The sequence below is a fragment of the Podarcis bocagei genome (assembly GCF_964188305.1).
Source record: "Podarcis bocagei genome assembly, chromosome: 2".
NCBI classification, from domain to species: Eukaryota; Metazoa; Chordata; class Lepidosauria; order Squamata; family Lacertidae; genus Podarcis; species Podarcis bocagei.
The window spans coordinates 5,930,942-5,954,418 of NC_138126.1; the positions used below are offsets into that span (position 1 = coordinate 5,930,942).

Sequence of the window (23,477 nt, forward strand, 5' to 3'; positions counted from 1 at the left end):
CGTCTTGCGGGGCACCACTGTAGTCGCCTTTGACTGGACTTAACCACCCAGGGGTCCTTTACCTTTTACCTTTACCAAACCCTTAGATCAGGGATATGTATAAATGCAAGGAATCCTGATTCCTCCTACAGAATTACCACCTTTAGATTGCAGTATAAGTTTGTGTGTGCATGTGCGTGCGCGCACTTCCAGCATGTAAATACAATATATATATATATTTCAGATTAAAAATTTACAGTCAGATGTCCAACATACATACAACATAGAAACAAGATTCCAAAGAACTCCTGGACTTCCCTCCTCCCCTTTGTGGGTCCTATTGTTAATCATTTCCTCCTGCATCTTTTATGATAATCCAAATCTTTTACATCTCCATTGTGTCCAAAATTCACCATTAAACTACAAGTGTTACTCCAATCCTACTAACGATTTTAACTGTTTACAACGGTTTTTAAGATAAACTATAAATTTTCCCCATTCCTTATTAAATTTTTGGTCTTCCTGATTTCTGATTCTTTCAGTCATTTTAGCCATTTCGGCATAGTCCAGCAACTTGATCAAATACAGTGGTACCTCTCCTTACGGACGTGATCCGTTCTGGGGTGCCATTTGCACCGCGAAAAGTCCGTAAGCAGTGCATGTGATGCGGTAGAGTGCGCATGCGCGAAGCATGCAGATCGCTCCTGCGCATGTACAAAGTGGTGAACCTGGAAGTAAACACTTCTGGGTTTGCCGCGCTAGTAACCAGAAAAAACGCGACGTGAAGCAAACGCAACTCGAGGTATGACTGTGCTGTATTTTTAGAGTCCATGGCAAATTTGGCTATTGCCTACATTTTGGGTATGCATTGATTTCTCTTCCAACTTTAAATAACCTAATAAGAATGGAAAGGATTGCAAGTGAACCATGCTATTAACAAAATAGAATGAGGGCGGCCCTTTTTTCTCTTCTAGGAGAAATAAACTTCACAGCGAGCGCTGAAGCCCTGAACTCTGAACAGCTGTGTGGGAACGAAATAGTGGAGACACTCCACAAAGGGCAGAAGGACACGGTGATCAAATCCCTTTTGGTCAAGGTACGAGTGGCAGCAGAGCATATGTCTGCATTGCCCAGGGTGGGCACGCTCCCGAGGGGGGCATGGCGTGGAGGGTGCCCTCCCAGGCACAGGATCGCTGCTCGGGTTCCGGGAGCAGCATGCGTGCCCTGCAGCTGGGGACGAAGTGAGCCGCTCATGGGTGGACATTTGGTGCGCCGCCTGCCCGCGATTCCCAAGCCTCCCCCAAGTTGTCAAAACGAAGGGGAAAACGCCACTGGCAAAGCGGCGCAACTCCCCCCTTACCCCGACGGCTGAGGGTAGGCTTGGGAATCACAGGCGGGTGGCGCGCCGAATGTCACCCCCCTCAGTGAGGGCACCCAGGGCAGTCCGCCCGCCCTGCCCCTCTTCCTATGCCCCTGGGTACGAGGGCTGCTTTAATCTTGATTTGGGGTTTCATAAGTGTGATTTTGTGGGGAGTAAAGCAGACCCTCCAAGTGTCCAAGGACAGTCTCGGATTTACAGAAGCCGTCCTGGTTTTTGATTTGATTCCGGATTGTCCCGCTTCTTCCTCCCACCATTGTCACTGGAGGAAGGCTGGAGGGCATGGCAAAGCAACAATGTTTGCAATACGTTGCCCGAATCATTGGGGAATAAAGAGAGAAACGGAACTTCCTCCTTACTGATTCCTTCTCTTTCAGCAATGACTGTATTCTCCTGTGTATAAGACGGTAATTTTGCTTAAAAAAAAAGGTAGTCCAAAATTTGGGGTCGTTTTATACACTTGGCTTGGGCTCTTGAAATAAGGCAACTCAAAAAAGCTCAATAACTTTGGTCAGCTTCCCTCAAAAAAAAGCTCAGAGTTGTTTTGTTTGATGTTTAAAATATTGATTTCTTAATAGTAAGGCAAACTTTTTCCTTTCAGGGTCTGTTTCCTGCTTATTTTCCAAGTTTCAGTCAATGTGAGCTAGCATGTGCCAGTGTGTTAACTTATTGGCTCTATCTTGGCTGCATGTAAAATTCATATACAGGGACCTTAGGGTTTGTAATAACCAAATAACATTTAGAATGTTTGGTGAATACACCTTAAGTTTTCTTTATCCTTCCAACCAGACTACAGTGGTACCTCGGGATGCGAATGGGATCAGTTCCAGAGCCCCGTTCGCATACTGAATAGAACATAAGACGCGACTGCACGTGTACGGGTCACGTTTTCCTGCTTCTGCGCATGCGCGTGATGTCATTTTGAGCATCTGCGCATGCACGAGCAGTGAAACCCGGAAGTAACGCGCTTGTTTACTTCTGGGTTGCCACGGATCACAACCCAAAAGAGCTCAACTTGAAGCACATTCAACCCGAGGTATGACTGTATTTCTTTCTGCACACTGCTAGAATGCAGAATTTATTTCATTCTCCCCTCTCCTTTTCTTTCCTCTCCTCTCATGAAGCCGGAAGGCGTTGAGAGGGACGCGGTCTTCAACAACCTGCTATGTGCAGTTGGTAAGTGACGGCTAATGGAGGAATCCCTACCCATGTCTCTGCATGAATCTCACATAACTGGAAAGGGCACAACTGCAACATACAGAAACATCATCATTGACATCATCATCATCATCAGTTGCTTTTCTCTTATTTATTTATTTATTTATACTTTTCAGTTTATACATTTCACTGATTTTACAATCATTTTGACATTTCAAAACTCAACTTCCTTCCCCCTCTTTCAGCAGTTCCTTAAATTAGTTTTTTATAACTTCTGCATGTCCAAATTCACTTAATTTACTCATTTATTCATCTTCTTTTAATATATACTCTTATAAAACTGCAGGTTATTACAATAATCCTGGCAATGTTTTTATCTGTTTATAATTTATCTGTAAATATTCAATAAACCATTTCCAGTCATTGGTTAAAAAAAAAGTTAACAAATTAGTTGCTTTTCTCACAGAGTGAAGCAAAGTGACAATTATTATTACTATTATTATTATTTATAGTAGTAATTACACAACCTTTGTTAGCTATTTTTCTGAGTCATGTAGAGTGATTCAGTGCTTTCACCCTCAAAGCCCTAGTGATGAAGTAGACTCCACACACAAGACTTTGAAGACGACTCTTTGCTTGCAGGATGGCAACTATTACAAGCAATAATATTTATGCATATCAAGTCAAATACAATGCATCCCTCTCCCTTGAGCCCAAGAGAGGGTCTTCTTGTTTCTTGCTTCCAAAACTCCTTTGAAACCGGCCATAAATTATCAGCCCATCGCTCCTCAAACCTGGAAGGGAACGAAGAGTAGGCTTGCAGTTCCCGCTAACTGGAAGAGAGGCTGTAATATCAGGCAACAGGAATGATCAAAACTCCCTCTGTTCTGCTTCCAGAGAAGTCGAGGTCATCACAACCTGTTTCTTTAAAGCTGCCCGGCAATGTGGTGGAGGGCTCAGCCAGAGCCTCCTTCTGTGTGCTGGGTAAGTCATCAAAACTTTCTGGGACTCGGGCTTCACGGAGACCCTGTGCAAATGCTCTGTATTCCACACCATCTGGCCCATTCTTCACCCTTCCTCATGTGAATAGCTCTCTCCAGTTCCAATGTCCTGGGCTGAGTGCAGTTGCTTATGAAGTCAAGACAGCACCGACCACATAGATGTCAGTGTTAGATTTCTGTTATGCCACTGTGTAGTTCTTGGAGTCACAAGACTCTGTTGACATTCCAGACTGTCTCACGGGAGACGGATGTTGAAGTTACTGGTTTCCTGTTTCTTTGTTCCTGTTGTTTTCTGTCTCTCACAGAGAGCAGATGCATATTCTTTTCTGTCCTGCATAGTCAGAAATAAAGCAGCAATGTAGCACATATTTCATGTCTCCTTCTGCTGCTGTCTGGGTACTCTGCTTAAAGGGGAGCATGCCTGAAGTCTCATTCAAAGGCTTAGGTCATTAATCACCGTCAGAGGAGAGCCGGAGGAGTAGCCTTTGCAGCTGGGTCGTACAGAGGCTCCGACAGTCAGCAGGCTAGGAGGAGACCCAAGATTTGCAGAAGTAGCAAACAAAGTTGTGGAAGGAGAGCTAAGGGCTAGAGCTGGGGTGGAATGGAACAGCTCAATGAGGACTGAGCATGCACTATGGGCATGGGATGCTAGCAAACGTTTGGGAAGGGAAATCAAGTGGCAGGGGTAATGAAATGGCGTATGCTGGAAAAGAATGTATCTTTCTGGAACTCAATGCTACATGCTGTAAATATTTGCGCTTATTCTTGTCTTTTCCCTTATTCTAGCACATTCTTTCTTGGCCTGGCCCCTCCTTGCCTCCTTAATTATGTCTCCATCTGAGCCCAGTCATTTCTCATGTAATCTGGCACTGATAATATGTGGGAATTAGACTCTAGTTCCCATTTACAGAACTATGTGAAGGGAGGAGACCGGGTTGTTTAACCCTTTAACTAGTTCCCTTTTCCGTTCTATAAAAATTACGCAAAACACACTCTCTTTTTAAAGTTTAAATAACAAATAGCTTTTAATCAGTGTACAGTCGTACCTCGGCTCCCGAATGCCTTGGGAGTCAAACATTCTGGCTCCCAAATGATCGAAAACCGGAGGTAAGCGGTCCGGTTTTCAAATGTTCTTTTGGAAGCGGAATTTCCAATGGGGCGTCTGCGGTTTCAGATTGACTGCAGCTAAACAGAAGCCCCGCTTTGGAAGTCGAACATTTGGGAAGTCAAACGGACTTCCGGAATGGATTCTGTTCGACTTCTGAGGTACGGCTGTACTTGCACTTGTTAGATTAAACATACAAGGCAGGGAGGCAGGTGTTATGTTGCTAATACACATTGCATAGATTTCTATCTTATTAGCACTTAATATTTATCTGCTTCCATCTGGCCATTCTCTCCTCCACAGCATTTTCATTACGTACATTTCCACCTGAACTATTTCCCCCTCCCACTCCCTGATCCGTGATTTCCTGATCTGTGTTTATGGAAGTTTTTAATATTTAATGCTGTATTGTTTTTAACACTCAATTGGGAGCCTCCCAGAGTGGTTGGGGAAACCCAGCCAGATGGGCGGGGTATAATTTTATTATTATTATTATTATTATTATTATTATTATTATTATTATTATTATTATTATTCCTTATGGAAATTTGCATTGCTTTGATGTTTTCTTTTGTCATGCTTTCTACTTGGTGGCTCTGCACCATCCCCTCATATTCCAACCAATCTTTTCCCTCCCCTCCTCTTCCCACATCCCAGGGGACATCCTCGGATCAGCTATACAGAACCTCCACCAGCTTCTTCAGATGCCCTACGGCTGTGGGGAGCAGAACATGGCCCTCTTTGCCCCCAACATCTACATCCTGGAGTACCTGAACAAGACTGAGCAGCTGACTGAGAAGGTGAAGTCCAAGGCCATCGGATACTTAGTGGCTGGTGAGAAAAACTTGTGAGGAGAGGATGTACGGGGAGAATTCTACATTTGTTGTTTCCTGCAGGGCGGGAGGAACAATGTGGATTCACTCAGAACATATTTATAAGCATGGCTGCCGGCTTTACTGGACTGAAATCAATACATTAATTAACTACCACACTAGTTGTTGGATTGCTAGTAGGGACCAATTTTAATCACTGGGGCTTTGAGTTCAGGACACACTTTGAAACTATTGAGAAACTGAGGGTGGCGTGTCTTCTCTTGATGCCCACATAGCCTCTGAGCATCCATCACCGTCCCCTTGGTTTTGTGGCTGAGTAACCTTTCCTCCCTTGAAAAGTAAAGGTAAAGGTAAAGGTACCCCTGACCGTTAGGTCCAGTCACAGACGACTCTGGGGTTGTGGCGCTCATCTCGCTTTATTGGCTGAGGGAGCTGGCGTACAGCTTCCGGGTCATGTGGCCAGCATGACTAAGCCGCTTCTGGCGAACCAGAGCAGCGCACGGAAACGCCTTTTACCTTCCCGCCGGAGCGGTACCTATTTATCTACTTGCACTTTGATGTGCTTTCAAACTGCTAGGTTGGCAGGAGCAAGGACTGAGCAACGGAAGCTCACCCCGTCGCGGGGATTTGAACCACCAACCTTCTGATCAGCAAGTCCTAGGCTCTGTGCTTTAACCCACAGCGCCACCCGCGTCCCTCCCCCTGAAAAGTACATAGAGCCAAAGGAGGAAGTTGGAAGAGTGGTGCTCTTTCTCACTTCCTCCTTCAACTCTATGTGCTTTACAAGGCTCGGATTAATTCTGCTGGTTCTACTCAGATCCCTTGAATGAACTAGGTGTGTGTTTTTGTACCCACTTTCTTTCTGCCTCTCTGTGGGGTGAGTGGACAGCAGCATTTATCAATGGGGTTATGAATTTGTCTTGTTCTTGTTTTTATCATGTATTTTGTGTCTTTATTTTGTATGTTTTTTTACTGTGAAAAGCCCTCGGATCTTTGGGTGAAGGGCGGTATACAGATTTAATTTTTTAAAAAAATGGATAAAAAATAAATGTTAAATGATATGCAATCTTACTACTTCCTTTCCCCAAAATGGCATATCTGACGAGTTTTAGGTAGCATTTAGGAAAACACTGAATGTAGCATTGCCATAAAGAGCACACTCCTCTCCTATTATTGCAGAAGTAGACATAATTCCTTAAGAATGGATTTCCTTAAGAATGGAGGAATTATTCTCCATTCTTAAGGAAATCAGCCCTGAGGGCTCACTGGAAGGACAGATCCTGAAGCTGAGGCTCCAGTACTTTGGCCACCTCATGAGAAGAGAAGACTCCCTGGAAAAGACCCTGATGTTGGGAAAGATGGAGGGCACAAGGAGAAGGGGACGACAGAGGACGAGATGGTGGGACAGTGTTCTCGAAGCTACCAGCATGAGTTTGACCAAACTGGGGAGGCAGTGGAAGACAGGAGTGCCTGGCGTGCTCTGGTCCAAGGGGTCACGAAGAGTCGGACACGACTAAACAACAACAAACAGACATAATTCACAAAATGATAGGCGCAAAATAGAAAAGTAGTCCTTGTTTATCAGGTTTCAGAATTGTAAGTCTCAAGAAAATATTCAACCTTGTGCTTTGTTGTTGCTTTACTGCTTCTTTCCATAGAAGATGCCTCTGTTGAGTTTTGGGTCAGTTGCAAATTTTATCAAGAAGATTAAAAAAGGGCAAAAAACCCCCCACCCCGATTCTCCTTCCATTTCAGGCTACCAGAGGCAACTGAACTACAAGCACTATGATGGCTCCTATAGCACCTTTGGACAAGATAACCGGAGCCCAGGGAACACCTGGTGAGATTGACAGAGGCCGCCTCATTTATGCCAGGCATATACATGCATGTTGAGCAGGGGGAGGTTACCTGGTTGAATTGCCTTGAAAGTCCAAATACACTATGTCAGCTTTCTCACCTTTATCTATATGCTTGTTGACACTCTCATAGGGCTCTATAGGTTTGTGGGACGGGACTTGTCCTTGCAGTAGCCATGCTGGTTCTACGTCAGCAAGGCTTGTTCTTCTATATGCTTGGTAATTTTATCCTTGACAATTCTTTCCTGGGACAGATGTTAAGCTAACCAGCCTGTAATTTCCACGATCCCTACCCCAGGATATATTCTATCTTAATACAATTCTGTATTCCTTAGCTTAAGCTGTCGATTTTTTGTCTCATACGTGAAAATGCTTTCCTGGTGTTGCATCCAATATCATTCATTCTGAGGTCCTATCCAAGGGCGCATTTCTGGGCTTCTACCTTTCAAGTTTCCCCCAATGCATTGGCACTGGTGCCTGACTCTGCTGTGCTCGGTGGGTTTCTTGCAGGCTGACGGCATTTACACTCAAGTCCTTTTCCCGAGCCAGACCCTACATCTTTGTGGAAGAAAAACACATCCAGGACGCGCAGGCGTATCTGGCTGCAAGGCAGAGAGAGAATGGCTGCTTCAGAAGCATCGGGACCCTGTGGAACAACGCTCTGAAGGTACAGAGAGAGGGAGAGAATGCAGTCAGAACCAGATGCTGGGGCAACCTCAGAAACAAAAATTCACCAGTGTGGTTTGTGTTGGCCTTTTGGGCTGAATTAAGTTGGAAATTGTCATGGTGTGATTATCTTACGCTGTTCTCTTGAGCTCTTTCTGAGGCCTCTGGACTGAGGAAGTTGTAGTGTGGAAGATACCATGAGAAGAGAAGATAGGTGGGAACATAGATCCCATCTCTGGGGTGCCATAATAATAATAATAATAATAATAATAATAATAATAATAATAATAATAATAATAATAATAATGCAATAATAATATATTATTTATACCCTGCCCATCTGGTTGGGTTTCCCCAGCCGCTCTGGGCGGCTCCCAACAGAATACAACAAAACATCAAGCATTAAAAACTTCCCTAAACAGGGCTGCCTTCAGATGTCTTCTAAAAGTCGGATAGTTCTTTATCTCCTTGACATCTGATGGGAGGGTGTTCCACAGGGTGGGTGCCACTACTGAGAAGGCCCTCTGCCTGGTTCCCTGTAACTGCACTTCCTTCAGTGAGGGAACCGCCAGAAGACCCTCTGCGCTGGACTTCAGTGTCTGGGCTGGACGATGGGGTGGAGATGCTCCTTCAGGTATACTGGCCCAAGGCCATTTAGGGCTTTAAAGGTAGCCCCACGTAGAGCACATTACAGTGTGGGTGCCCGGCCGGGTGACCCAGTGCATTGCACATGTGACATCACATGGTTCGACAAGGCCCAGTGGGGTTCATCACAGCTGTGGGAGGACCATAACTCTCTCTGGAAGGCCCAGCAATGTGTGACATCATACATACACGACAGGCACCCCCAATGTGGGGCGGAACCCAGTGCACCTGGGCGGGAAGCAGTGCAGAACTCGAGTGGAGAGTAGGAATGGGACCATTTGCATGGAAACCATCCATGATAGGAGACCCATGTGGACTAGAGCTCTAAGTATGGTGGACAGCCAGAAGAAGTGCATCCTAGTATCAGGTGGGTTTTGGAGAAGGTGGATCTTGGGAGGAGCTCTTGGGAGACGGAGAAGGACCTTCACACACCCCATGGAGCTGAGGCCTTTTCCACTTTCCTTCCTACAGGGTGGGGTGGATGACGAGATCAGTCTCTCTGCCTACATCACTGCTGCTCTGCTGGAGAGCCACCTGCCTCTCGATGTAAGTATCTGTCTTCTCGTTCCCGAAGCCCATTGTGGAACAAACAGTCATGCAGGGCAGGCAGGAGGTGCCCCCCACAATCACAGCTGAATGTCTCTCGGCAAATTCCCAACCAACAAACAAGTGGGGTGCATGTTTCCTTCTCAAGCAAAGCAACCAGCCTTCTTTCTCGTGCAGAGGGCAGGCAGGAGAACCCATGACCCTCCAGATCTTGTCGGACTACAACTTCCATCTGCCCCAGCCAACATGGCTAATGCTCAGGGATGACGGGCTCTGTAGTCAACCACAGATGTTCTCTAACTCAAGTCTAGCAAGTGGCCTTCATGCGTTCTGTGGCGGGAATTTGTTTCACTATCCTGGGAGAGCTGAGAATTTTCCTGGTTTGCTTAAGATGTGTTTTCTTCATTCCAGTGGGGGAGATGCAGGACACATCCCTTGGATGAAAGGTGGTAATAATAATAATAGAATCATAGAATCATAGAGTTGGAAGAGACCACAAGGGCCATCGAGTCCAACCCCCTGCCAAGCAGGAAACACCATCAGAGCACTCCTGACATATGGTTGTCAAGCCTCTGCTTAAAGACCTCCAAAGTAGGAGACTCCACCACACTCCTTGGCAGCAAATTCCACTGTCGAACAGCTCTTACTGTCAGGAAGTTCTTCCTAATGTTTAGGTGGAATCTTCTTTCTTGTAGTTTGGATCCATTGCTCCGTGTCCGCTTCTCTGGAGCAGCAGAAAACAACCTTTCTCCCTCCTCTATGTGACATCCTTTTATATATTTGAACATGGCTATCATATCACCCCTTAACCTCCTCTTCTCCAGGCTAAACATGCCCAGCTCCCTTAGCCGTTCCTCATAAGGCATCGTTTCCAGGCCTTTGACCATTTTGGTTGCCCTCCTCTGGACACGTTCCAGTTTGTCAGTGTCCTTCTTGAATTGTGGTGCCCAGAACTGGACACAGTACTCCAGGTGTGGTCTGACCAGAGCAGAATACAGTGGCACTATTACTTCCCTTGATCTAGATGCTATACTCCTATTGATGCAGCCCAGAATTGCATTGGCTTTTTTAGCTGCCGCGTCACACTGTTGGCTCATGTCAAGTTTGTGGTCAACCAAGACTCCTAGATCCTTTTCACATGTACTGCTCTCAAGCCAGGTGTCACCCATCTTGTATTTGTGCCTCTCATTTTTTTTGCCCAAGTGCAATACTTTACATTTCTCCCTGTTAAAATTCATTTTGTTTGTTTTTGCCCAGTTCTCTAATCTGTCGAGGTCGTTTTGAAGTGTGATCCTGTCCTCTGGGATGTTAGCCACCCCTCCCAGTTTGGTGTCTATTATGCCTATTATGTCATATTTAGTTTGCTGTACCAAGAGCTCAAGCTCATCTTGTTTATTTCCCATGCTTTGCGCATTAGTGTACAGACATTGAAGTCCATTAATCATTCCCCCATGTCTCTTATTTAAGGATTTTTTCCTCCCACCACTAGGTCCGCGTGCTGTTTGCTCCATTTGGTCTATGACATTTGGATGATCATCTTCATTAATTGATAGACTCCTACCTTCAGGAGCACTGTCTCCCTCCCCCACATTAGTCAGTTTAAAGCCCTCCTGATGAGGTTTCTGAGGCTTTTGGCAAAAACATTTCTCCCAACCGTTGTGAGGTGCAGCCCATCACTTGCCAGAAGTCCATCTTCAAGAAACTGCAGTCCGTGATCTAAGAATCCAAACCGTTCCTGTTTACACCATTTGCGAAGCCAGCTGTTCACTTCCACTATTTTCCCCTCTCTCCCTGGGCCACGTCGTTCAACTGGGAGGACAGACGAGATGACAATTTGTGCATTTAGTTGCTTCAATTTCCTGCCGAGAGCCTCGTAGTCTCTTTTGATCTTCTGGAGGCTATTGCTTGCAGTGTCATTGGTTCCCACATGAACCAAGAGGAAGGGGTATTTGTCAGTGGGTTTTATGATTCCTTGCAGTCGTTCAGTTACATCTTGGATCTTAGCCCCGGGGAGACAGCACACTTCCCGAGACATCTTGTCAGGCCCACAGATCACTGCTTCTGTTCCCCTCAGTAGGGAATCCCCTATCACCACTACACGCCTCTTCTTGGTTTTGGTCGGGGTTCTTCCGTGAGCTGTCCGTTCCAAGGTCGCCTGCACATTCCCTGAGGACTGACTTTGCTGCTCGCCTTCATAAACCTGATCGACTGTAATGAGGGAGAGATCCTCAAATGGAGTCTGCTCTTCGTCTTCCATGCTAGGGGAGAGGACCTCAAAGCGATTGTGTATTTCTAAACAATCAGAGTGAACCCTGGGCCTCCTTCTTCTTTGAGTCACATTTCTCCATATATCTGGCTCCTGTGTTGATGAACTAGCCTCCTTCTCAGGGGAGTCCCCTGTCTCCTCCTTGGTGGGGACGGTGTGCTCTGTTGCTTCCAAGAAGAGCTCCAGCTCTCTAATTCTTTGGAGCGTAGCTACACGTTCCTCCAGTTGCTGGACTTTGTCTTTTAAAAGGGCAATCAACATGCAATTGCTGCAGGTAAAGCTGCCTGCAACCTTTGGCAAGATGGCAAACATTGCGCAGGAATCGCAGGCGACTGCAGCTGTTCCCTCCCCTTCCATCTTGAGATCGTGTCGTTGGGGGTGGCTACAGAGGTCCTCCATCATAAAAAGCTTGAAGACAGGACAAATAACTCCCCCCCCCCACAAAAAAACCTAGGTCTCCCCCAACAAACGTTTGAGACTAGCTCCCCTAAATCTAAAAGATGGGTATAACTGCGCGCGCCGCTAGGCGCGCGCCGCTGCCCTACAAACTCTGATAAGCTCCTCCCACAGCTAATCCCCTGCCTCAACAGAAACCCTGCCCCCTCTGACCTTTACACAGGGAAAACAGCTAATCAGCCACAAAGAAACACACACACACAAGAAAACCCTTTTTGCTCCTTCTTCAGCTGCTGCCCTACAAACTCTGATAAGCTCCTCTCACAGCTAATCCCCTGCCTCAACAGAACCCTGCCCCCTCTGACCTTTACACAGGGAAAACAGCTAATCAGCCACAAAGAAACACACACACACAAGAAAACCCTTTTTGCTCCTTCTTCAGCTGCTGCCCTACAAACTCTGATAAGCTCCTCTCACAGCTAATCCCCTGCCTCAACAGAAACCCTGCCCCCTCTGACCTTTACACAGGGAAAACAGCTAATCAGCCACAAAGAAACACACACACACAAGAAAACCCTTTTTGCTCCTTCTTCAACTGCTGCCCTACAAACTCTATAATAATTATTATTATTATTATTATTATTATTATTATTATTATTATTATTATTATTTATACCCCACCCTCCCCAGCCAAGACCAGGATCAGGGCGGCTAACACCCGATATAAAAACAAATTGATTGAAATACAACTTAAAAAGAAGATTAAAATACAACATTAAAACATTAAAATACAGCCTCCTTTCAATGGAAACTCAAATCAAAAACTTTTTGGGGGATGAAAAATCAAGTCTTCACCAAGGCTAACTTTCCAGACTGGTCCTACGTGGGCCAGAAAAAAGCCAGGGAAGTCCCCAAATAGGAGTTCCATCACAGGAGGAGAAAGGAAAAAGGAAAGAGGGGAAGGGGATGATGTTGATTCCAAGCCAAAAGCCAGGCGGAACAACTCTGTCTTACAGGCCCTGCGGAAAGAAATCAGATCCTGCAGGGCCCTGGTCTCATGAGGCAGAGCGTTCCACCAGACCGGAGCCAGTGCTGAAAAGGCCCTGGCTCTGGTTGAGGCTAATCTGACTTCCTTAGGGCCCGGGACCTCTAGGGTGTTGCTATTTATGGACCTTGAGGCTCTCCGTGGGGCATACCGGGAGAGGCGGTCCCGTAGGTACGAGGGTCCTAGGCCATGAAGGGCTTTGAAGGTCAAAAGCAGCACCTTAAATCTGACCCTGTACTCCACCGGGAGCCAGTGCAGCTGGAAAAGCATAGAAAAGGTAAAGAAATTTAATAAATGAATAAAAATGAAAGGGGTTTTCCAGAGGCAGCTGGTTGTGAGAGCAGGGTGCCAGACTAGATGGGTCCTTTGTGTGATCTAAGGCACTCTTCTGATGTTCCTATGTCTTTGCTCTGCCCAGCTTCCTGCAGCGGGTGGGCCTGACTCTGCTATTCCAGCCACCACCTACGGGTTGCCCCCAGGCCTTCTGAAACAGCTACAATGGCTTGGGCTAAGCCTCTCCTCCCTCCCTTCTCTCCACAGCATCCCACCGTGCGTAATGCCCTGTTCTGCCTGGAGACGGCGGCTGAGGCGAAAGAGATCCACGTTTACAGCCTGGCCTTGCTGGCTTATTCCTTTGCCCTGGCAGGGAAGGAGGATCAGAGGCAGAAAATGCTGCAGTTACTCTACGAGAAAGCCGTGCAAGAAGGTGAGAAGGGATCTCTGGGTGGAAGGGAAGGGTGTAGTACTCAACCCTTCTTCAGCTCCGAGGGCCTTCTGGCGGTTCCCTCATTGTGAGGTTACAGGGAACCAGACAGAGGGCCTTCTCAGTGGTGGCGCCCGCCCTGTGGAACGCCCTCCCTTCAGATGTGAAGGAAATAAGAAGCTATCTTCTCTTTAAAAGACATCTGAAGCCAGCCCTGTTTAGGGAAGTTTTTAATATTTAATGCTGTATTGTTTTTAACACTCGATTGGGAGCTGCCCAGAGTGGCTGGGGAAACAGCCAGATGGGCGGGGTATAAATAATAAATTATTATTATTATTATTATTATTATTATTATTATTATTATTATTCTCCCCTTGAAAATCTGGCTCCTCGTTCCCTGGTGGGCATGAATAGTTGGCAATGCAGACAAAACCACCAGTCCAAAGATCCGCCTTCTTCTCAGGATCCAAACAGTTTGCTGGCCCTCTTCCCACATTCCACAGAACCGCCATTGTTAGTGGTGCCTGGGTTGCTCACCCAAACATTAACGACTCCTTCCCTCCCTGAAGAGGATGGCTCCCTTCACTGGCAGCGGCCTGGAAAGAAAGAGGTGGACAAGCACCTTTCATTCTTTGGTCCTCCCCGGGCTCCGTCTGCGGAGGTGGAGATGACAGCCTACGCCCTCCTGAGTTACATGACCAAAGAGCCAACGCCATCCCGGCAAGATCTGGGGACAGCCACCCGCATTGTCAAGTGGCTCAGCCGGCAACAGAACCCCACTGGGGGCTTCTCCTCCACTCAGGTAAGCCTCCTTCCTTCCTTCCTTCCTTCCTTCCTTCCTTCCTTCCTTCCTTCCTTCCTTCCTTCCTGGGATCCAGACCAAAGTTTGCAAGGAATGATGGGAAGGCACAGCAAGCTGTCAGGGCTGCTGCAAACCCTTGAAACCCAATCAAAAATTCCAATCAAAAATTCTATACAGAATGGGAATGCATAGGAGAACACACAAAGAAATATGGTGTTAAAGCAGAACTCTTAATAGGCAATTGTTAAGCGAGTAAGGACAAAAGAAGTTATTATAATTTAACCGTTTTCAAGTTATTTTATCAAAGCAACTAGAAAAATATATATTATGATGGGAAGATCTCACACAGGTGAAGGGAAGCAGTGGGGAGGAGGGGAGGGTTAGGTTGAAATTGGGAAATAAAATAATATATGGGACAGCAAAGGATATAATAGATTCTTATAGAATAGTAATATATTGTAACCAGAATAGAAGTTTAAAAGTGGAAGTAAATGTACTTTTTGTTTTTTCATTATTGTAATAGTTATTATTATTTCTTATCGGTAGAAGCCAATGTTAATTTAGACTTCTTTGTTTTGCTGTCTGTATAATTTTTTTTAAGTCAATTAAAAAAAAAAGATCTCTCAATCATAGGGAATTGGGGTATGGTAATGGAAAGTCCAGGGCCCGTTGAGGATGTTGCCAAAGTTTGGATGCCTTGGCTGAGAATGCAAACCCCAAAGAACCCAAATTCTCACAATAACTTTGAGGTGACCTTTGATATCCCCCTCGGTCAGCTTCTTCCCTGGCAGATTGGGGTATACCATATGAGGAACGGCTAAGGGAGCTGGGCATGTTCAGCCTGGAGAAGAGGAGGTTAAGGGGTGATATGATAGCCATGTTCAAATATATAAAAGGATGTCACATAGAGGAGGGAGAAAGGTTGTTTTCTGCTGCTCCAGAGAAGCGGACACGGAGCACTGGATCCAAACTACAAGAAAGAAGATTCCACCTAAACATTAGGAAGAACTTCCTGACAGTAAGAGCTGTTTGACAGTGGAATTTGCTGCTAATTATTATTATTATTATTATTATTACTCCACAAAGTGGAAATGCATTCCCAACAAAAGAGGACAACAGACTTGTGCAGAGAAAGAGATGGAAATGTGGAAATGATTACTGTAATGTATAGAAATGCAAGACTAGAGCAAGGAGGACCGTGACCTCTGTGCCTGCCTAGTCTGCTGTCCGGATGGGCAACTCTTGTGTGCCAAGGCCCGGTGACCCGCAGTTCCCTAGTGGATAGTAACCTCCCTCCATCCAAACAAAGGCTTACTCAACGCCTAACCTCACAAAGTTGTGACGATTGCTACAAGGTAGGTGTATACCAAATGGCTGGTGTGAAGGGCGCGAGAGGGGGTTCTCTGGCCATGCCACGATTTAAATTTCCCACGGCCACGCCTCCTGCTGACACTAATTGGTCGGTGGAGCTACGCCTGGGTGGGGCCCTGCCCAGCGACGCAGCCTAGATGGCAAAAGTGGCAAGGTGTTTAAGTTGCTAACTGTACATTGGAATCTGCTCTGGATCACAAGGAGTAGGATTCATGACAAGATGGATGACAATTAGGGAGCCCTTCCAACTATGCAGTTCTACTAGAATCATAGAATCATAGAGTTGGAAGAGACCACAAGAGCCATCGAGTCCAACCCCCTGCCAACTAACTGGACTGTTAGTATCTTGGCTCACAGTCAGAGGTACCTGGCCTCCCCCGAGGCAATTGAGCGAGATACTGTGTTTACCTTCCGTCTGCGACCCCCGGCAGGCTAGGTAAACAAACCCGGCGATTCTTCTCATTAGTCGTGAGAAAGAACACACCCTCTGCTTCTCTCTCTCCCTGCATTCCCCCAGGGAGGGGAAATGAGACAGACAGGAGTCCTTTTTACATGTTTTATTCCTGTCACTCAGCAGTACATAGAAATGCAACTGTTCCCTTCAGACTCCATCAGAAGAGACACGACTCCTCCCCTGTACTTCCAGCACAGGTCATATGACACTCTGAGCTAACATCCGGTGCTCAGTACAGAGAATAGGCTCCACCTTTTCCCCAACAGTACAGCTGCAAAACATAACATCCTGTTTTGCATTCCAGCCATCTGGAGCTGGCTTTTGCCTTGGTGCTTTTTCCCAACATGGACTTCAACCAGGGGACAACTTCAAACTGAGGACTGTCCTCTCTACAACAAGGTCCATGCCCACCTTCCCCTTGGTCTGTGTTGCAGGACACTGTGGTTGCCCTCCAGGCCCTCTCCCTCTACAGTGCCGTTACCTACTTCAAGAGCAGCATGGGCCCAGAAGTGACCCTGAGCTCCACAGGGGGCGTCCTGAGGCAGTTCCATGTGGACAGCACCAACCGCCTGCTTCTCCAGTGCCAAGCTCTGCCCAGAGTGCCAGGGGACTACGTCAGCACGGCCACGGGGGAAGGCTGTGCCCACGTCCAGGTGAGTGAGTGTCCCACCCGGGATGGGTGCCTGGGAAAGAGAAAGTGTGACATGCGGTGTTCTGGATCCCAGCAACACAACTGCCTGGGCCAGCACTGCCTGGCACAAAGATCAGGTGGCCCACGAGACTGTTGAGGTTGCACAAGGTGGTGGCAGCTTTGCTTTGGAAGACATTGCCCTGCCCTAGAAATAATAATAATAATAATAATAATAATTTATTATTTGTACCCCGCCCATCTGGCTGGGTTTCCCCAGCCACTCTGGGCGGCTTCCACAGAAACCAAAAAACACTAAAATATCATACATTAAAAGCTTCCCTGAATAGGGCCGCCTTAAGATGTTTTCTGAATGTCAGGTAGTTGTCCATCACCTTGACATCCGATGGGAGGGCATTCCACAGGGCGGGCGCCACCACCGAAAAGGCCCTCTGCCTGGTTCCCTGTAGCTTCGCTTCTCGCAATGAGGGAACCGCCAGAAGGCCCTCGGCGCTGGACCTCAGTGTCCGGGCAGAACGATGGGGGTGGAGACGCTCCTTCAGGTATACTGGGCCGAAGCCCAGCTCCTTCTGGTGGAGTATGGAGAAACCAAGTTGGGGCAGTTGCCCCGAGCAGGTAGCAAGAACAAAAGGATAGGGGGACCCCGATCTTGGCAGCAGTATGTTTGGAAATGATCTAGGGGTCAACATTGTGTTAGCCATGAAGCTAATGCAGTTCTAGACTGCATCAGTGGAAGCATTGTGTCCAGATCAAGAGAAGTAATAGTACCACTGCCTGGAGTATTGTGTCCAATTATGGGCACCAAAGTTTAAGAAAGGTATTGAAAAGCTGGAATGTGTGCAGAGGAGGGCAACCAAGACGATCAAAGGTCTGGAGACCAAGCCTTATGAGGAACAATTGAGGGAGCTGGGTATGTTTGGTCTGGAGAAGAGAAGACTGAGGGGTGACATGATAGTCAACTTCAAACAAACTGAAGGGCTGTCACATGGAGGATGGAGCAAGCTTGTTTTCTGCTGCTCCAGTTGGTAGGACCAATGGGTTCAAAATACAATAAAAGAGATTCCAACTAATCATTGGGAAGAACTTTCTGACAGTAAGAGCTGTTTGGAGGGTAGTGGGCAGTCCTTCACTGGAGATTTTAAATGGAGTTGGGATGGCCATCCGTTAGGGATTCCTTAGCTAGGATTCCTGCATTTCATGGGGTTGGACAAATGATCCTTGGGATCCCTTCCAACTCTACTATAGTTCTATGGCCAGTAAGCAAGGGCTTATCACAACTTAGCAAGCCAGGGAATGGAAATAGGTCATTCAGAATCCTAGAGATGTGCCAATGAAGGGATAAGTTGTCCCAGCAAAGGCTAGATGCTAACCGAACCATTATATTGTCTCTAAGACCCTCCACCCTTAAAGGGGCAGACCTCCAGCCTGAAGCTGGGGCCTGTGTCCTCTCTCTGTTAACTCTCATACAGCCCTCAGGTGTGAGGACTCTGGCCCACCTGGGGGTATTGGCTAGGGGGCTGCATTGGTTGATGGGCTCAGTGATGTCAAGATCCATATTAGCCCCTTGTGTCACAGTCTGGTTCACAGGTGATCGAAATCCTGGCAGGGGACATCAGGACCAGGGGCAAAATGACCAGGTGGGAGCAGGAACGGGGGTCAGGAAGCCAAGAGCCCAAGGGTCAGAGAGCTGGGAGTCATGAAGTCAAGGGTCCGAGGATCAAGAAGCAGGGAGTCAAGAAGCCAAGGTTCAAGGATCAGGAAGCAAAAAGCCAAACACAGCAAGGCAGGAAGCGTGTCACTGTGGCAAAGAGCCGAATGTTGACCTTATATCCCTTCCCAGCTCTTGCCACCAGGTGCTTTGAGTTACCAATTGGCCTCACCTGTGTGGCCGCACCTTGCCTCTTCAGAACAAGTCCTGCAAAGTCCTATTGGTCACAGGGCCTGGCTCTTGCACGCACACCTGACACCTTGGTTGGCTGTGCTACTGCCCTCCTGGTTCCAGAGGCCTCCTACCCTCTGAGTTGGTGTCCAAGTCACTGTTGGAAACCTAGGTCATGCCTGATGCAGAGAGAGAGAGAGAGAGAGAGAGAGAGAGAGAGAGAGAGAGAGAGAGAGAGAGATAAAGACCCGCCCATCAGAAGTCAGGGAGATAAAAGAACTACACAACTTTTAGAAGACATCTGAAGGCAGCCCTGTATCGGGAATTTTTTAAATGTTTGATGTTTTACTATGTTTTTATGTGTGCTGGAAGCCACCCAGAGTTATTTATAAATAATAAAATTACTAATTATTATTAGAGCCCTGTTTCCTTTCCAGACCACTTTGAAATACAACGTGCATCCACACCAGGAAGAGGCACCGTTCACGCTGGAGGTGCGCACAGTTCCAGAGACCTGCGCTGGACCCAAAGCCCACAAAACCTTTGACGTTGCCATCAATGTCAGGTAGTCCCCTTCATTGGCCAAGGCTATTTGGGAATCTGGACCACCCCACAATCAGGATGTATTAGAGGTTCTCAATCCTGTGGGTCCCCAGATGTTGTTGGACTACAGCTCCCATCATCCCTGCGCTCTGGCCTTGCTAGCTAGGGGTGATGGGAGTTGTAGTTCAACAACATCTGGGGACCCACAGGTTGAGAAAGGCTGTATTAGAAGATGGATAGATGGTTACGGGGTGGGCTGTCAGGGGCGAAGAGTGGTGTGATTATTTCCCCTCTCTCTTTGGGTTCTCAGTTACACCGGCAACCGACTGGCCTCCAACATGGCCATCGTCGATGTTCAGATGCTCTCAGGATTCGTCCCAGTGAAGCCATCCGTAAAGCAGGTAAGAGCTTCGTTTGTGTGTGAAGGCCCCGCCACAAACAGCAGCCTACTTCCTTGGCTGTAGGAGACTTGAGAAGAAAAGAGCTGCCTTTGCCATATTGCCTACCTACCCCAGGCATCCTCTCTCCAAAAACAGCCACGAGGATCCCTCTGGGTGTCTCACAAATGGGACTTCTCCTTGCGTTTGTTAGGCTGTCTCCAAACTTTGCTACTCTGAGGCCTGCAACCTTTGTTCACAGAGGCGCCAGTGAGCTTTCACAGCTGATGGATACAGTAATTGGCCATGGGATTGTCCAATCCCGTTTTGGTTTTAAAGTCAGCTGACCTAACGGGCATAATCATATCTTGGGGCTGCGAATGTTGTACTAGCTTGCAATGTCCACTAGCCACTAGGTAAGTCACTTGGAGACCTTTGGGTGGCAAGTGACTAATAAGTCGAATGAATGAATGAATGAATGAATGAATGAATGAATGAATGAATGCGTATAAGCCCAGGACACCACACAGCTCAACCTCATCTGCCAGGACTACAGAGAAGGCTCTCCTTGCCCTCACCTTAAGGTAGACTATGCTGCTCTCCCTGAGTCTTCAGAGATCGCCTTTCCCCATATATGGCCACTCGACCCCTTCGACTGGTAGAACTGGCATTGTTACATTTGCCGCATAATACCCGTTCTGCATTTGTAAGAACTCAATCTTCTAGTGTGGCAGCACCTGCACTGTGGAACTCCCTGCCTCTTGACACCAGGCAACTGTTAAAAACATTCTTGTTTTGACAAACCAGCCCAGGGGCTTAGGAAGCTAATGCGAGTTTTAATCTGTTTTAGCTTTAATCTGCTTTAATCTGTTATAGCAGTCTACTGCTATATTAACTTTTTGAAAGTTTCAAACTATTGTTGCTGATGTTTCTTATTCAGAGAATCATGATTTTATCTTTTTCATGAACTGCTTTGAGGTTGCTTTTTTACAGTCAATAAGTGTACGAATTTTATGAAATAAAGAAACAACAACAATCTTCATTTTGCGCCCACCAGCTGGAAAGCCACAATCTGGTCCAGCGCACGGAAATGAGCATCAGTCACGTCCTGCTGTATTTGGAGAAGGTGAGCAAAGATGTCAGGCTTGGGCAATTCTCTCCTCCCCCGGGAGAATCAAGGAAGAAACAAGAAAGTTCGTATTTATGGTTTTATTCAGTCATTGTGTTGCAAGACAAAGAACCCAGCCCTGAACTCCACAGTGATGTTGCTTGCTTTGAGCTCCTCCCCGTCTCTCCCCAGCGACAGTACCTGGCTCCATGGAGGGCCTCAGAAGACAAATGTCATTGAGCCCTTTGCCCTTGAATTCTAAGTGAGCGGAGAGTCCGTGGGGATGGTGGTGCTTCTATGCTCTGTCTCTGTTGCCAGTTCTCCCCCTCCTTCTCCTAACACCTCATAACTTGGCAGCTCTGCGTTCTGCTGTAATTCAATCCTGTTTCTCTCTTCTCTTGAAACTGCTGGAGAAAGGGGGGGCGATCCCCCCACCCCCTCCTCCTCCAATGGATGCAGGAGAGAAAGAGGAGGCGATCCCTAGCCCTCCTCTTCTGTCCAGTCCCTGACAAAAGAGGGCAGAGACAGGAGGCAGGAGAATCTCTCCTTTGGTCCAGTATACCTGAAGGAGCGTCTCCACCCCCATCGTTCTACCCGGACACTGAGGTCCAGCGCCGAGGGCCTTCTGGCGGTTCCCTCACTGCAAGAAGCCAAGTTACAGGGAACCAGGCAGAGGGCCTTCTCAGTAGTGGCACCTGCCCTGTGGAACGCCCTCACACCAGATGTCAAAGAGAAAAACAGCTACCAGACTTTTAGAAGAAACCTGAAGGCAGCCCTGTTTAGGGAAGCTTTTAATATTTGATGTATTACAGTATTTTAATATTTTGTTGGATGCTACCCAGAGTGGATGGGGAAGCCCAACCAGATGGGCAGGGTATAAATAAATTATTATTATTATTATTATTATTATTATTATTATTATTATTATTATTATTACTACTACTACTACTACTACTACTACTACTACTACTATTACTATTATTATTATCAGGGTGCACCGGGGGGCAGAGTGAGAGGAAGGTGGGATTTGCTCCTCACACTCATTCCTTTGGAAACATGGATAAGCTACCAGGGCAGTGGTTGAGCTTCTCTCTCTCTCTCTCTCTCTCTCTCTCTCTCTCTCTCTCTCTCATTGCAAACCAGCCATTGCACCTCCAAACTGCATAATGGGAGTACTGCAATATTGATTCTGTGATTCCACAATCACTTGGCTATGTGAGAGGAGGGAAGAGAGGATGGTGCTGTTCAAACCCTTCCTCTTCTTCACCTCAAGGACAGAGGGATGGGGGGGGGAGCCTGTGGAGGAGATTTCCTTCCTGCGTAGAAGGTTGGAGTTTGTTGGGAGAGAAGGCTTGGCATTCAGGGTACCGCTCTGAATGCTGCTCATTGCAGCCGCTGGAGATGTGCAGGGCATCAGATGGGGAAGATTGTAACTGTGTGTGTGAGAGGCACTGACAAACCAGAAGCCCTAAACAATCCCACCAGTGCTCCTTATACACCCATTGCAGAAGGAGGCCGATCAGATACGGGGAAATGAACCTTCTGGAGAAGCCGTCCTAGAGAAAAGACAAAGTTTTGTTCATGCCCTCCACCATTTCTTTGCTGGGTGTGTGAAGGTCTGTCTTAGCTGCCAGTTGACTCATATCTGGAACTAATAATAATAATAATAATAATAATAATAATAATAATAATAATAATAATTTATACCCTGCACATCTGCCTGGGTTTCCCCAGCCACTCTGGGAGGCTCCCAACAGAATATTAAAAACTTCCCTAAACAGGGCTGCCTTGTTCCCTGTAACCTCACTTTTCACAGTGAGGGAACTGCCAGAAGGCCCTCGGAACTGGACCTCAGGCTGAACGATGGGGGTGGAGACGCTCCTTCAGGTATACTGGACAGAGGCTCTTTAGAGCTTTAAAGGTCAGCACCAACACTTTGACTTGTGCTCGGAAACATACTGGGAGCCAAGGAAGGTCTTCCAGGACTGGTGTTATATGGTCTCGGCTGCCACTCCCAGTCACCAGTCTAGCTGCCACATTCTGGATTAGTTGTAGTTTCTGGATCACCTAAAAGGTAGCCCCACATAGAGCGCATTACAGTAGTCCAAGTGGAAGATAACCAGAGCATGCACCACTCTGGTGTGTCAGTCTGTGGGCAGGGCAGGTCTCAGCCTGTGCACCAGATGGAGCGAGTAGACAGCTGCCCTGGACACAGAATCTCAGCCGTCTTGTGATTCTGTATCTCAAGTGATGATCCCACCTGCTTGTCCACAGGTGACCAACATGACCCAGAGCTACACCTTCACTGTGGAGCAGGATGTGCCTGTCCAGAACTTAAAGCCGGCTGTGGCAAGAGTCTATGATTACTATGAAACAGGTGAGAAAGGCCCCCCACATTGAAGACCATTAAGGTTCACATATCCCACTTCTTAGTTAACTCCCAAAGCAAAATTCAGAACCGTCATGCAATAGCTGCTTTTATGAGCATTCTGCAACCAACCCCTGAAAAACCACCCACTTGTCTAAAAGTGGTGATGGAGAAAGCTCTGGGGGGCAGAGGCTGGCCTGACCATCTTTCTCTGTTGCTTCCCTCTCTTTCCAGATGAAGGTGCTGATGCAGAGTACAGCGCCCCCTGCAGTACAGGTAGAGTATGAACAGAGATTGCCTTGTGCAAATCTGAACTGGCTCGAAACTACCAAAGGCCACCCCAGACCAT

The 23,477-nt window shown here is 47.1% G+C and overlaps 1 protein-coding gene across 1 annotated transcript in view; it reads left to right on the top strand.

The window, feature by feature from the left end:
• Window positions 1-23,477, top strand: part of LOC308578801 (alpha-2-macroglobulin-like) — a gene marked incomplete at its 5' end in the record, with an annotated part of 67,801 nt that overhangs the window by 42,778 nt on the left and 1,546 nt on the right. The window contains 15 exons of the mRNA XM_081179372.1: window positions 954-1,075; window positions 2,482-2,533; window positions 3,413-3,499; window positions 5,279-5,455; window positions 7,210-7,294; window positions 7,821-7,977; window positions 9,093-9,167; window positions 13,415-13,580; window positions 14,147-14,379; window positions 16,639-16,857; window positions 19,170-19,297; window positions 19,586-19,676; window positions 20,710-20,778; window positions 23,035-23,137; window positions 23,363-23,404. Coding sequence (XP_081035498.1) covers window positions 954-1,075; window positions 2,482-2,533; window positions 3,413-3,499; window positions 5,279-5,455; window positions 7,210-7,294; window positions 7,821-7,977; window positions 9,093-9,167; window positions 13,415-13,580; window positions 14,147-14,379; window positions 16,639-16,857; window positions 19,170-19,297; window positions 19,586-19,676; window positions 20,710-20,778; window positions 23,035-23,137; window positions 23,363-23,404 — 1,806 coding nt within the window. The remainder of the gene's footprint in view (window positions 1-953; window positions 1,076-2,481; window positions 2,534-3,412; window positions 3,500-5,278; window positions 5,456-7,209; window positions 7,295-7,820; window positions 7,978-9,092; window positions 9,168-13,414; window positions 13,581-14,146; window positions 14,380-16,638; window positions 16,858-19,169; window positions 19,298-19,585; window positions 19,677-20,709; window positions 20,779-23,034; window positions 23,138-23,362; window positions 23,405-23,477) is intronic.